The sequence below is a fragment of the Capricornis sumatraensis genome, chromosome 1, assembly GCF_032405125.1.
Source record: "Capricornis sumatraensis isolate serow.1 chromosome 1, serow.2, whole genome shotgun sequence".
In the NCBI taxonomy this organism is placed as follows: domain Eukaryota; kingdom Metazoa; phylum Chordata; class Mammalia; order Artiodactyla; family Bovidae; genus Capricornis; species Capricornis sumatraensis.
Genome location: NC_091069.1, coordinates 245,284,250 through 245,297,769, shown reverse-complemented (window position 1 = coordinate 245,297,769; position 13,520 = coordinate 245,284,250). Strand labels below are relative to the sequence as shown.

General features: G+C 37.2%; 1 protein-coding gene across 1 annotated transcript in view; it reads left to right on the top strand.

Moving 5' to 3' along the window:
* The window catches only part of BRWD1 (bromodomain and WD repeat domain containing 1), a 123,407-nt gene that overhangs the window by 55,537 nt on the left and 54,350 nt on the right, over window positions 1-13,520 (top strand). Inside the window, exons 19-21 of the mRNA XM_068980370.1 lie at window positions 4,167-4,350; window positions 7,478-7,571; window positions 12,144-12,275. Coding sequence (XP_068836471.1) covers window positions 4,167-4,350; window positions 7,478-7,571; window positions 12,144-12,275 — 410 coding nt within the window. The remainder of the gene's footprint in view (window positions 1-4,166; window positions 4,351-7,477; window positions 7,572-12,143; window positions 12,276-13,520) is intronic.

Here is a 13,520-nt window from a genome sequence, read left to right as displayed (position 1 = left end):
TTGTATGCCTATATCTGATTTTATTCATTCATTCTCTTGATAGATTTTTGGGTACTTTGGAGAGTTTGCTAATCTCAAACAAATGATATTAACAGTCTTGTATGGTTAAAAGTTGGCTTAAAGCTCAACATTCAGAAAATGAAGATCATGGCATCCGGTCCCATCACTTCATGGGAAATAGATGGGGAAACAGTGGAAACAGTGTCAGACTTTATTTTGGGGGGCTCCAAAATCACTGCAGATGGTGATTACAGCCATGAAATTAAAAGACACTTACTCCTTGGAAGAAAAGTTATGATCAACCAAGATAGCATATTGAAAAGCAGAGACATTACTTTGCCAACAAAGTTCCGTCTAGTCAAGGCTATGGTTTATTCCAGTGGTCATGTATGGATGTGAGAGTTGGACTGTGAAGAAGGCTGAGCGCCAAAGAATTGATGCTTTTGAACTGTGGTGTTGGAGAAGACTCTTGAGAGTCCCTTGGACTGCAAGGAGATCCAACCAGTCCATTTTGAAGGAGATCAGCCCTGGGATATCTTTGGAAGGAATGATGCTAAAGCTGAAACTCCAGTTCTTTGGCCACCTCATGCGAAGAGTTGACTCATTGGAAAAGACTCTGATGCTGGGAGGGATTGGGGGCAGGAGGAGAAGGGGATGACAGAGGATGAGATGGCTGGATGGCATCACTGACTCAATGGATGTGAGTCTGAGTGAACTCCGGGAGTTGGTGGTGGACAGGGAGGCCTGGTGTGCTGCAATTCAGGGGGTTGCAAAGAGTTGGACACAACTGAGCGACTGAACTGATGGTTCTTATATACACTTGAAATAGTTTCTGTCTCTGGTAATTTTTTCCTAAATTTTAGAGCAAGTTGGAGATACTGTGAACTTTATCCCTTCAGACATGATTCTGTATCTTCCAAGAACCAGAAACATTTTTATATGTTCATAATATAGTGATCATAGGTCAACAAATTTTATAATACTATACAGTATACAAACTATAAAATACTGCTACCTAATGTACAATCTTCCTGTTTCCTCACTTGTTCCAAAATTGTCCTTCAGGGCTTTTTAAAATTTTAGGATTTAATCAAGCCTTGGTTGTTGTGCATAATTATTACTTCTCCTAATTTAGAACAGTTCCCTCATGGCGCTGGTACTTATGAGAGTTTAGGTCTGTTATTTCACAGATTTTCCCTCAATTCCCTGAATGTGTCTCATTATCTCATAATTGGATTCAGGTTCAACGTTTTAGGCAAGAATACTGGAGAAGGAAATGGTAACCCACTCCCGTACTCCTGCCTGGAAAATGCCATGAATGGAGGAGCCTGGTAGGCTACAGTCCATGGGGTCGCAAAGAGTCGGACACAGCTGAGCGACTTGACTTTCTTTCTTTCTATAGTTCCTTTTGGAGAAGGAAATGGCAACCCACTCCAGTGTTGTCTCCTGGAGAATCCCATGGACAGAGGGTCCTGGTGGGCTACAGTCTGTGGGGTTGCAGAGAGTCAGACGCGACTACGCAACTAACACACAAGTGCGCATGTGCTCACGCACACACACACACACTGCATAGTTGCTGCTGTGTTTATCTCAGTGCATCAGAGCAAGTGACTCAAGATATGTATGCATTCCTCTGCACACCTTGCTTTTTTCCTTTACAGTATTCTAGAAATCACTCCTATCCATTCATAGAACTCTTCTTCATTCCTTTTTATAGCTTCATAGTATTCCACTGTGTGGAATAACCATTCTTTGTAATTAATCTGTTTATGGTCACTCATGTTACTTTTCATCGTATGAAAAGTAACCTGAGATAAGTAACCTGTGCATGTTTTCTTCAAGTTGTTGCAGAATAATGCTGTGACTTGGGCAGTTAAATTTAGAATTTATTTTTAGTTCTAAATGCAAAAAGTGTTTCTTAAACATCAGTATGTTTTAATACGAATTTTGGATTAATAGCAGGCTCACTTAATGTCATTTTTAATAGATGAAGTATAGTATGTTGTGCAGTACAAACTGGTTCACATTTGATCGGTAAACAGAATGTTGTATGTCGAAGAGTGCAGAAGTTGCATTCACTCTTATTTGAATTTTATCCTAGGCAAGGAGAGCTGGTGTATTCGAAGTAAAATTTAATAGCCTCCTTCAGTTCAGTTCAGTCACTCAGTCATATCCGACTCTTCGCGACCCCATGGACCACAGCATGCTAGGCCTGCCTGTCCATTACCAACTCCTGGAGTTTACTCAAATTCATCTCCATGGAATCGGTGATGCCATCCAACCACTTCATCCTCTGTCGTCCTCTTCTCCTCCTGCCTTCAATCTTTCCCAGCATCAGGGGCTTTTCAAATGAGTCAGCTCTTCGCATCAGTTCAGTTCAGTTTAGTCGCTCAGTTGTGTCCAACTCTTTGCGACCCCATGAACCGTAGCACGCCAGGCCTCCCTGTCCATCACCAGCTCCCAGAGTCCACCCAAACCCATGTCCATCGAGTCCATGATGCCATCCAAGCATCTCATCCTCTGTCGTCCCCTTCTCCTCCTGCCCTCAGTCTTTCCCAGCATCAGGGTCTTTTCAGATGAGTCAGCTCTTCGGATGAGGTGGCCAAAGTATTGGAGTTTCAGCTTCAATATCAGTCCTTCCAGTGAACACCCAGGACTGATCCCCTTTAGGATGGACTGATTGGATCTTCTTGCAGGCCAAGGGACTCTCAAGAGTCTTCTCCAACACCACAGTTCAAAAGCGTCAATTCTTCGGCGCTCAGCTTTCTTCACAGTCCAACTCTCAACATCTATACATGACCACTGGAAAAACCATAGCCTTGACTAGACGGAACATTGTTGGCAAAGTAATGTCTCTGCTTTTTACAGGTGGCCAGAAAGTATATAGCCCCCAGTTACTAGCAGGGTCCTCTTCACTCTTGCTTTTTTTTTTGTTTTTTTAACTTTCTTTTTTTATTTTTTAATTTTTATTTTTACTTTATTTTACTTTACAATACTGTATTGGTTTTGCCATACATTGACATGAATCTACCATGGGTGTACATGCTTTCCCAAACATGAACCCCACTCCCACCTCCCTCCCCATAACATCTCTCTGGGTCATCCCCGTGCACCAGCCCCAAGCATGCTGTATCCTGCATCAGCAGATGAATGGATAAGAAAGCTGTGGTACATATACACAATGGAGTATTACTCAGCCATTAAAAAGAATACATTTGAATCAGTTCTAATGAGATGGATGAAACTGGAGCCGATTATACAGAGTGAAGTAAGCCAGAAAGAAAAACTCCAATACAGTATACTAACACATATATATGGAATTTAACTTTCTTAAAAAAAAAATTTTTTTTTTATTTGAGTATAGTTGCTTTACAACATTGTGTTAATTTATCCTGTGCAGCAAAGTGAAATAGCTATACATATAGATATATCCCCTCTTCTTTGGAATTTCTTTCCATCTAGGTCACCACACAGCATTGAGTAGATAGAGTTCCCTGTGCTCACTCTGTATTTTAAGGAAACAAGTACTTGCCTGGGCTTCTGCCCCGCAACCCCTCTGGGTAGTCTCCATCCTTTGTGAGTTCCAGCTCCTGGGAGGTCACTCTGCCACCTCCTGTGTCTGCTTGCCCAGCTCTGCGCAGGCTCAGGACCCAGTGTTGTCCGCATTGCCCTGTTACCCACTCCCCTAGCTCCACTTCAGGTGCTGCCAGCATTTTCCCACTTCACAGTTTTGTGAATTTTTACTAATGGTCTCGGGCAGGCTGCCTGCCTGAGTGGCTTAGATTATCTCTCTAGGTCATAAATAATGTTTGTTATTAGAGCTCTTATTATCAAGCCACCAAGACATCTATTTGCATTGCTGATTTTTCCAGAAAGATAATGTTTTAGCTTGCAGTTTTGAGGAAGGCAAGGTTTTTAGGACTGCAAGTATAACATTATTATAGAAAATGCTTGTAACATAAAATTCAGAAAGTCTGGTAAAAATGGAAAATGATGTTAATAGTCATGTTCTGTATTCTACATTTTGGTTTCAGTCACATTAAAAATTTTTTTCCAAAGTTTTTTCAGTACATCTTTTTATTTTGGTTTGTATCATATTAGGAGGAATGTGTATGCATATTAGATTGAAGTTTGTTTTGCAGTCATTCTTTACAATTTTTTCCTAGGTTTTAGAAGACTAAGCTTAGACATCCAGTCTCCTCCAAATATTGGTCTTCGTCGTAGTGGACAAGTGGAAGGTGTCCGTCAGATGCATCAGAATGCTCCACGAAGTCAGATGGCTACGGAGCGTGACCTGCAGGCTTGGAAGCGAAGAGTGGTTGTCCCAGAGGTACCACTAGGCATATTTAGGTTTGTTTTAGGATATCTATTAATATTGTTTATATCTATGAAAATATATCTATATGGTTATTTACACATAGTTAAATTTTTAGTGGTCTAAATAATCATATACATATATTTTAGTAATGGGTTGGGATATATTTTAATTGTGGTAGGAAAATGTCAAAATTGTTCTCTTAACTTTTTACTGCGTTAAATTTTTTCATAACTCATTTTGTTTCATCTACATAAACACCGGCCTTTTCTTCCTTCAAAATTATTTTGAAGAATGTTCAGACTTACCATTTTGTCCAAAAGTTTATCAGTATGTATTTTCTAAAGATAATTCCTTATCTTAAAATAAAACTATAAGTGCCATTGTCATATCTTAAAAAGAAATGAACAATTCCTCAATAGAACCAAATAGCCAGTGTTCAAATTTTCAGTTGTTTCAAATGTCATATTTGTAGTTTTTTGTGAGATTATTGCATAAGTGGTAAAATTCCATCAGAAGGCACATAATTTCCTTTTTTTTTTTTGTGGTGGTGGTAGCAGGTGTTGATGCTGACTACCCTAGATGCATTAATTCTTTAGAGATTATAAAAGTGATATTTCAGCTCTGAGTTCTTTATTATCTTGGATACTTCTAAACAAAAATTTACCCACTTCTACTATTTGATCATCCAGTAGTAAAGTTTGTATACAAAAAACAAGATAGATGCTTGCTTATTTTGCTTTATTTGCCTACAAAATAAAAGTTTATTCCTTTCTGTCCTAGAGAGGCCAGTTTGTGTGTGTGTGTTTTCACTGTATTAATCATACTACTGTGATACAGCTATTTCTTATGTCCTTATTGATATTTAAGTTTATCCATCTCTGGCCAGGAGGAGCTTCTGCAGGTTGGCCCTGGAGTCCTTTTGAAATGACGTAGTACCCTTGCATATCGTCTTTGATGTCAGGCATGACAGGGTTACAGGTTCATTTTGTAAATTTCTTTACCTAGACCTAGGATCAGTCTTTCTTCTTAAGTAGCCCTATTCTCTTTTAGGGAGAGATGATATCTCCTAAGTATACTATGGATGGTAGGATTTTCCTTGTACTGAATTGTATTGTACTGATTTTCAAGTTACCAAAATGGAGGCAGCAAATACTATTTTTGTTGATATCTAAAACCTTTCAGCATTTTGTCATGTTTGTGTCTCGTAATAACTAATACCTTGAAGATAATTTTATGTAAGTTTTCATGTGTTTAGCCAGAAGAGTCAGTGATTAGTATTTTATGATACTTCTGTTTCATACAGTGAATTTAAGAATGCTTATAAGTGTACAATAAACTGGTAGAAAGCAAAACCTGAAATTGGGATAAGAAATACAGAAAATCACCACCATGTATGTAGTATGCTATAGTTAAGCCTTAAAATTTGTCTTGAGTTGCATGATCATGTCATTTTGCTATACTTTTTGTTGTCAAAATCAAGGGAAGCAAAGAGTTATCAGAAATGAAAGTCCTGAAGAATAGTTCCTTAAACAAGCATTTCTTTCGTTTTTTAAAAAATATATATTTTTTATTTTTGGTGGTGCTGTATCTTCCTTGCTGTGGGCAGGCTTTCTCTAGCTGTGGCAAGTTGGGGCTACTCTTCGTGGTGTGTAGGCTTCTCCTTGCAGTGGCTCCTCTTGTTGTAGGGCGCAGGCTCTAGGGCACAGGCTCCATAGTTTTGGTGCATGGGCTTGTTTGCTCCAAGGCATGTGGAATCCTCCTGGACCAGAGGTTGAATCCTTGAGTCCCCTGCATTGGCAGGAGGATTCTTATCCATTGTGCCACCAGGGAAGTCCCAGAATTCCCTGGGTTGGAAAGATCCCCTGGAGGAGAGCATGGCAACCCACTCCAGTATTGGCTGGAGAATCCCATGGACAGAGAAGCCTGGCGGGCTACAGTCCATGGGGTCACAAAGAGTCGGACATGACTGTAGTGACTTAGCATGACATAGCATGGTTCTGTTTAGGGCTAAAGTTCGGGTATATAGTTTGTCTTAATCCAATAAATAGAAATTATGTTCATTCTAAATGAATGAGTGAATCACATATATATATATATTGTGATCTTTCATAATGTTACTTTTCTTAGCTGACCACCTCACATAGGTGTGGAATCACGCACAGTTGAACATGGTACTTTTGAAGATCTAGAATGTTCTTTGCTTTATTATTGATTGAAAATAAATTGTGTGTTGTGGTTCACTGTCAAAACAAAGGGAGGTGTACAGGTATAGGGTACGAGTTTCATTTGGCTACAGGTTCCTTAAATACACATACTGCTGGTGAAATTGATTACTTGTGAAGCAGGGAGTCTGATTTAGAACTCCCCTGTAGATGATGTTTGGCTGTCATATGAGTGTGGGCTGCAGATGTATCTTGAGAAAAAAGTGATTTCCTTGGAAATCAGTCTTTGTCTTTATATCATTTATGCTTATACTCATTTCAGTGTTCACTTATATCTTAAGAGCATGGGTACAAAGTCAGTTTTGAAACTTTTCTAGTGGAATTTTAATGTGAGCACACAAAGCATAAAGCCATGTTTTCAACAACGTTCATATCTGAGAAAAAAGACATTTAGTTCTTGAACTCTTCTAGTTGTGAAGAAGGAAAATGATCTTCATTGCCAAAGACCTCTTGTTCTGAAATTGGTCACAGCAACATTATGAATTTTCTTTTGTGTCATGAGAGTGAAATATAGGTGATTAAAAGAAACAGTAACATTGCTGTTCTGGTTTCTGGAAATTATAAAATGAGAAGTGTTAAGTTTGGAGAAGGATTCTGCTCTTATTTTTTCTTTAGAGAATAGAATTGCAATTTTGAAAAATCGTAGGTACATTTTGAGTAGCTAATGTGAGAGATCCTGTTCAAATTGGTCCTCATAGGGCCAAGCAGAACATAAATGAATATTTCTGTGTTAGATATGAAAAATAGGACCTCCTAGTTGCCTGTAAGATATTGTTTATATTAAGTTCCTTGCAAACTTCTGTTTGACTTAAATTTTATTATAACTTTAGGAATTAATTTAAAAAGTAATTTATGATTCCCAGACTCTAAATGATTTTTTTCTATATATATCCTTTATTTGTCTGTAACTAATAGAACTGGGTACTTAAATTTGTAGGAAGTTGGAAGACTTCAGAATAGAGAAAGGTGAACAAGAAAGAAATCTTTATATAATTGGAAGAAAGAGGAAGACTCTCCAGTTCTCACAAAAGGTAACCTGAATTCCATTTTCTTAGGAATAAACAAATTAGAAATTGAACTGAAATTTATAGTTTTCTTTTTGATCAATGTGAATATTGGTAATATTAGTCTTCTGTTAGGAAAAGTGGCTTGAAACTTACAGGAAGTAGCCCAATGGCTGAGAATGCTGAAGGATTCTAGGGAATTATTGTCAGGACTTCCCTGGTGGTTAAGTGGTTAAGACTCCCCATTCCCAGTGTGGAGGGTCTGGGAGGCCTGGGTTCAGTCCTTGGTCGGGGAACTAAGATCCTGCATGCCTCATGGCGTGGCCTAAGAAAAAAGGAAATGATTACACTCTTAATAATCACTAGAACATTATGAGCCCATCAAAAGCATTTTGTTTCCATTCTCAATCACTTCTCCTTTCTCCTGAAGGTAATCAATTATTTGACTTCTAAAGATGCTGGTTAACTTTGTTTTTTTCTGATGTTTTCCAAATCATGCATTTATTAAAAATCTTAGGTATGTGACCATGCAAAGCCCAAACTCACTTGAGAAAAATCTTATTCCTTAGTGTTTAATTGCTCATTTTAGATTTTCATAACTATCATATATGAAGCATTAGCAAGTTAATGGAATTTACACAAAATATATGCAAGATAAGTGCTAGAAAACTGTGTTGAAAAATGGTTGTGTTTGCAAGGTATTCTGTTTCAGTTGATCATTTAGTCTTGTATCTGTATCATGAGAAATGGCCTCTATGTGCCTGGCTGCCACATTCACTGTCTTGATGCCACATAAACAGTGCCTTTGTTTATGACTTGGGCTTTGAGAATTCAATAAAAGCTGTTTCTATCTTATTATTTAATTTAAAAGTAATTCAAGTCATTACTATGTAAAGTACTGAAAAGAAAATGTTGACTATCTGAATGAGTATATCTTCAGCTTTAGTTAGGGTATTTCCTCTTGAAAAAACTTTAAAGTTAAATTTAACTACAATTTTTAAGAAATCAATTTTTTTCTATTGTTTTTGCTGAAAAAATAAGTTATGAAAGATTTTTTAAAATTTGATTACAGTGCTATTATATATTCATAGAGGGCTTCCCTGGTAGCTCAGCTGTTAAAGAATCTACCTGTAATCCAGGAGACCCCGGTGTGATTCCTGGGTTGGGAAGATCCCCTGGAGAAGGGATAAGCTACCCACTCTAGTATTCCTGGGCTTCCCTGCTGGCTAAGATGGTAAAGAATCCGCCTGGAATCCGGGAGATCCCAGTTCAATTCCTAGGTCAGGAAGAGCCCCTGGAGAAGGAGTAGGCTACGCACTCCAGTATTCTTGGGCTTCCCTGCTGAGTCAGATGGTAAGGAATCCACCTGCAATCCTGGAGACCCTAGTTCAATTCCTAGGTCAAGAAGAGCCCCTGGAGGAGGTCATGTCAACCCACTCCAGTATTCTTGCCTGGAGAATCCCCATGGACTGAGGAGCCTGGCAGACTAGAGTCCATGGGGTCGCAAAGAGTCGGACACGACTGAATGACCAAGCATAGCACAGCACATATGTTCATAAGTTTCTAATTTGGGTATGTAATTTGATATTTTACAATCAAATTACATCAAAAATTTATTCAAGAAACAGTTACAAAGTTAAATGCAGAGAGCTTTTAAAGTTTTCAATCAAATTTTTGTTTCTAGCTATTTTAAACCCTGTATTGGACAAGAAGGCTAACACTTTAAACCTTAATCTATTTATATACAAATTCATGGATACATATATAGTACATAAATACTTATGTGGTATCTGTGGTAATAGCAATTTTGAGGGGGCAAATGAGAAAGTCAAGTTTCTTACAGGGTAATGATAATGTGAAAAAGGATAAGAAACACTGATCTTAATGGAATCATATGTAATATTTTGTATCTGGCTTGCATTTGACCTTGTGAGATTTATCTTTGTTGTGAGTAGTTGCAGTTCAGTTGTTTTCATTACTGGATAGTATTCACACAATGAGCATGTTGCTGTTTAACTTGTTCTTAAAGGACATTTGGATTGTTTTCATATTACGAATAATAACTTAGGAATACTGCTAAAACATTTTGTACATATTTCTTGGTATCCGTGTATGTATTTCTTTTGAGTATATGCACTGGAGCAAAATTATTGGAGCATATAATATGTGTATATTCAGCTGTAGTAGTTAATGCCACATGTGGTTTCAAAGTGATTGAACTCGTCTATAAGGAAGATGAGATGTATGTTAAAATATCACTGTAAGGTGAGATGTGTGTTAAAATATCACTGTTTGTAGATGTCTTTGATTCTGCTTGTTTTTTATGTAGTTTGAAGCTATGTCATATGGTGTGTACATGTGTACATATTTAGAATTTTCCTTTTTCCTACTGAATTGAACCTTTTATCATTATGAATTTATCTGTAGTAGTGCTTTATTCTTCAGGTTCTTTTATAGGAATGTAGCTGTGCTAGCCTTCTTTTGGCTAGTGTTTGCATAGCATGTTTTTATACTTTACTTTCTGTCTCTTATTTTCTCTTTTGTTTCTAGGCTGTTTCTTGCTGTTCTGATTTTTTTTCTGACTGAATATATTCCATTTAGTTCTCTGCAGCTCTCTGTGTGTAATCTGCTATTAAATTTGTGTTCTTAGTTTTAGTTATTGTATTTTTTTCAGTTCAGAATTTTCCATTTTGTGAAGTTCTCATTATTTCCTTGAAAATCAGCCGTAGTAATTTAAAAAACCCATTTGATTATTTCAGTATCTTACTTCCCTGTTGATGCGTTTCCATTCAGTATTGATTTTTTTTCTCATTTTTTTACAGTTACATTTTCTTTGTTGCCTATGTTTTATTTATTTATTTATGACTGCTCTGGGTCTTCATTGCTGCACGTGGGCTTTCTCTAGTTGCGGTGAGTGGGAGCTACTCTCTAGTTGTGGTGTGCAAGCTTCTCATTGTGGTAGTTTCCCTTGTTGCAGAGCACAGGCTCTAGTGTGTGCTTCAAGTAGTTGTGGTGCACGGCCTTAGTTGCCTTGCAGCATGTGGAATCTTCCTGGACCAAGGATTGAACCTGTGTCCCCTGCATTGGCAGGAAGTTTCTTAACTGCTGGACCAGGATATTTCTTGGTATCCGTGTATGTATTTCTTTTGAGTATATGCACTGGAGCAAAATTATTGGAGCATATAATATGTGTATATTTCACCAGGAAAGTCCTGTTCCCTGTGTTTTTTCATTGAATGTTAGAGGTTAGAGATGATTTGAAGCCTCAGATGGTTTTTACTCCCCAGAGCATGTATGATTTGCTTCTCGTAGGCTACCTGGGCCACTTTCAAGCTTGTATCACCTTAACCCAGACAAGGATGGACTTTTAGTTCCTTGGGATTACTGTTGATCTGTAGTTTACTTATAGTCTAGATTGTAGTCTTTCGGGCTAACAGCCGAAGCTTGAGGTGCTCACCTATATATAGGAGACTCTGGATTGCAGTTTTTGTTAGCTTAACTCAAGAATTTAGTCGGTCAGTTTTTTGCTTATCTGTTAAATCTTTCACCTTCCTCTTCCAGAGTGAAAATCTAGGGTTCTTTTACATTGCTGATAACTTTTTTGTGTGTATTAGTCTTGTAAATCTTCATAGACTTGTTAGATATATAGTGCCCTCAAACTTTTTTAAAAAATTGTATTTTGACAGATTTTTTTGTTCTTAGTGGTAGATTTTTGGTCCATCTGATTTACGTATTCTTAGTCATGAAATTCATTAATAGGAATTGTTGCTCTAACCAAAAAAAGTACTGGCAGATTAAGGAAAGAGTTGTTTTAAAATCATCCAGGATATGTTGATAAAACACCCTCATGGTTATAAACAGATGGCACTAACATGAAAATTGATTTGTGTATCAGTTCTGGGAATATATACTTTAACGGAGTGCTTTCACATATATGACTTTGGTGTTTAAGGAATAGCATGCTCCTCCCCCCTTCACCCCCACTGCTGCTCTTTCAATCTAGCTATTTTACTTGGCTGATTTTAAAAGATTACTTAATTATTTTGTTAATTAAAAAGTATTTTAAAAAATTCAAACACAGCTGAAAAGTACTGACAACAAATCATCCAAAAAGTTAAAACCTGAAAATAAGTTGTATTGTTATTTAAGGATCATTTCAGATATTTCTCTCTGTGCATTCACACAGTGATATATTTCTTAAGATTGGTTTCTTAAGATTGGTTACTGCATCATAATATAGGAATATATAGTTTCACTTCTAAGATAAATATTTTAAAGTGATTTCTATTTTGGATTATAGTTATTATCTTATGGTAAACCCATTAATATGATGCAGTTTGGAAGATGCTGATCTAATGTGCTTATTATATTTAGCCATGTCGTCTAAATATCTTAAAAGTTAAAAACAAAAAAGCAAAAAACAATCAATCTTAATTAACAATATGTGGCAAAAATACCCATTTGAGAATATTTTATTTTTTGAACTTACTATTATTATTTTTGCCTTAAATCCTTTAGGGCCTTGATAGAATGATTAATATTTTATTGAAGGTTGTACTTACTTAAGTGTTTATTCTCATCTGCACATTTGTATTTCAGTCTGATTCAATGACTTTGATGTCACAGTCTAGACAGAGGACATGTAGGCGTAAATATCCAAATTATGGTAGAAGAAATCTTGGACGGCTTGAGTTATCTTCTGGAAATGAATCTTCAAGCTCCATAAGACATGTGAGTTTCATAACTTTAAAACATACAAAATTATCTTGAATTCTTTACTTTGAATCTACCTTGAAATTATATAAAAATACAGTATTCTATTTTTTATTTTTATCATCATTATTATTATTTCTTGTGGGTTTGATCCCTGGTTCAGGCAGATCCCCTGGAGTGCACTATTCTTGTCTGGCTGCAGTTCATGGGGCCGCAAAAAGTCTGACATGATTTAGCGACTAAACTAACAACAGTAGTATTCTCTAGAGATTAATGAAATTTCACATTTTGAACTTCTCTAACAATTTTGAACACCTTTGTACCATGCCATGTACAATGTCCAGTGGTTTTAGAATATTAACAAAATTGTGCTGTCACCACCACTATTTAATTTCAAAATATTTTAATCACCTAAGAAGAAATCTTATACCCATTTGCAAGTACTTCCATGAATGGCTGCCCCTGGCAGCCACTAATCTTTCTATTCCTGTTAATTTTTGTATTCTGGACATTTCATTTAATAGACACATACAGTATGATCTTGTGACTGGCTTTTTTCACTTAATGCTTTCAGGGCTGATTCCATTGCTTCCAGTGCTTCCAGGGCAAGATTAGTACTTCATTCTTTTTCATTGCCCTATATTCTATTATAGGAATAGACTACAGTTTGTTTACCCACTCATCAGCTAGTGGACATTTGTATTATTTCTACTTAAAAAAAAATTAAGTTTTGGCTGTACTGGTTCTTTGCTGCTGTGCATAGGCTTTCTCTCATTGGGGAGAGCAGGGACTATTCTCGTTGTGGTGTGTGGGATCCTCATTGCGGTGGCTTCTCTCGTTGGGGAGAGCAGGGACTATTCTTCGTTGTGGTGTGTGGGATCCTCATTGCGGTGGCTTCTCTTGCTGTGGAGCACAGGCTCTAGGTGCATGGCTTAGATGCCCCATGGCATGTGAAATCTTCCTGCACCAGGGATTGAACTGGTATCCCCTGCAGATACTTAACTACTGGATCACCAGGGAAGTTCTGCTTCTACTTTTTGACTGTGGTGAATATTGCTGCTTATCAGCATTTATGCACAGGGTTTTGTTAGGACATAAATTTCCATTTCGATTTATATCTAGTAGTCAATTTGCTGGGTCATATAGTAACTTTGTAGTTAACCTTTTGAGGAATTGCCAGACTGTTTTCCAAAGTGGCTGCATTTTATATTCCCAGTCAGTGATGTATGCAGTTGCCAGTTTTCTTCACATCCTTGTCCATAA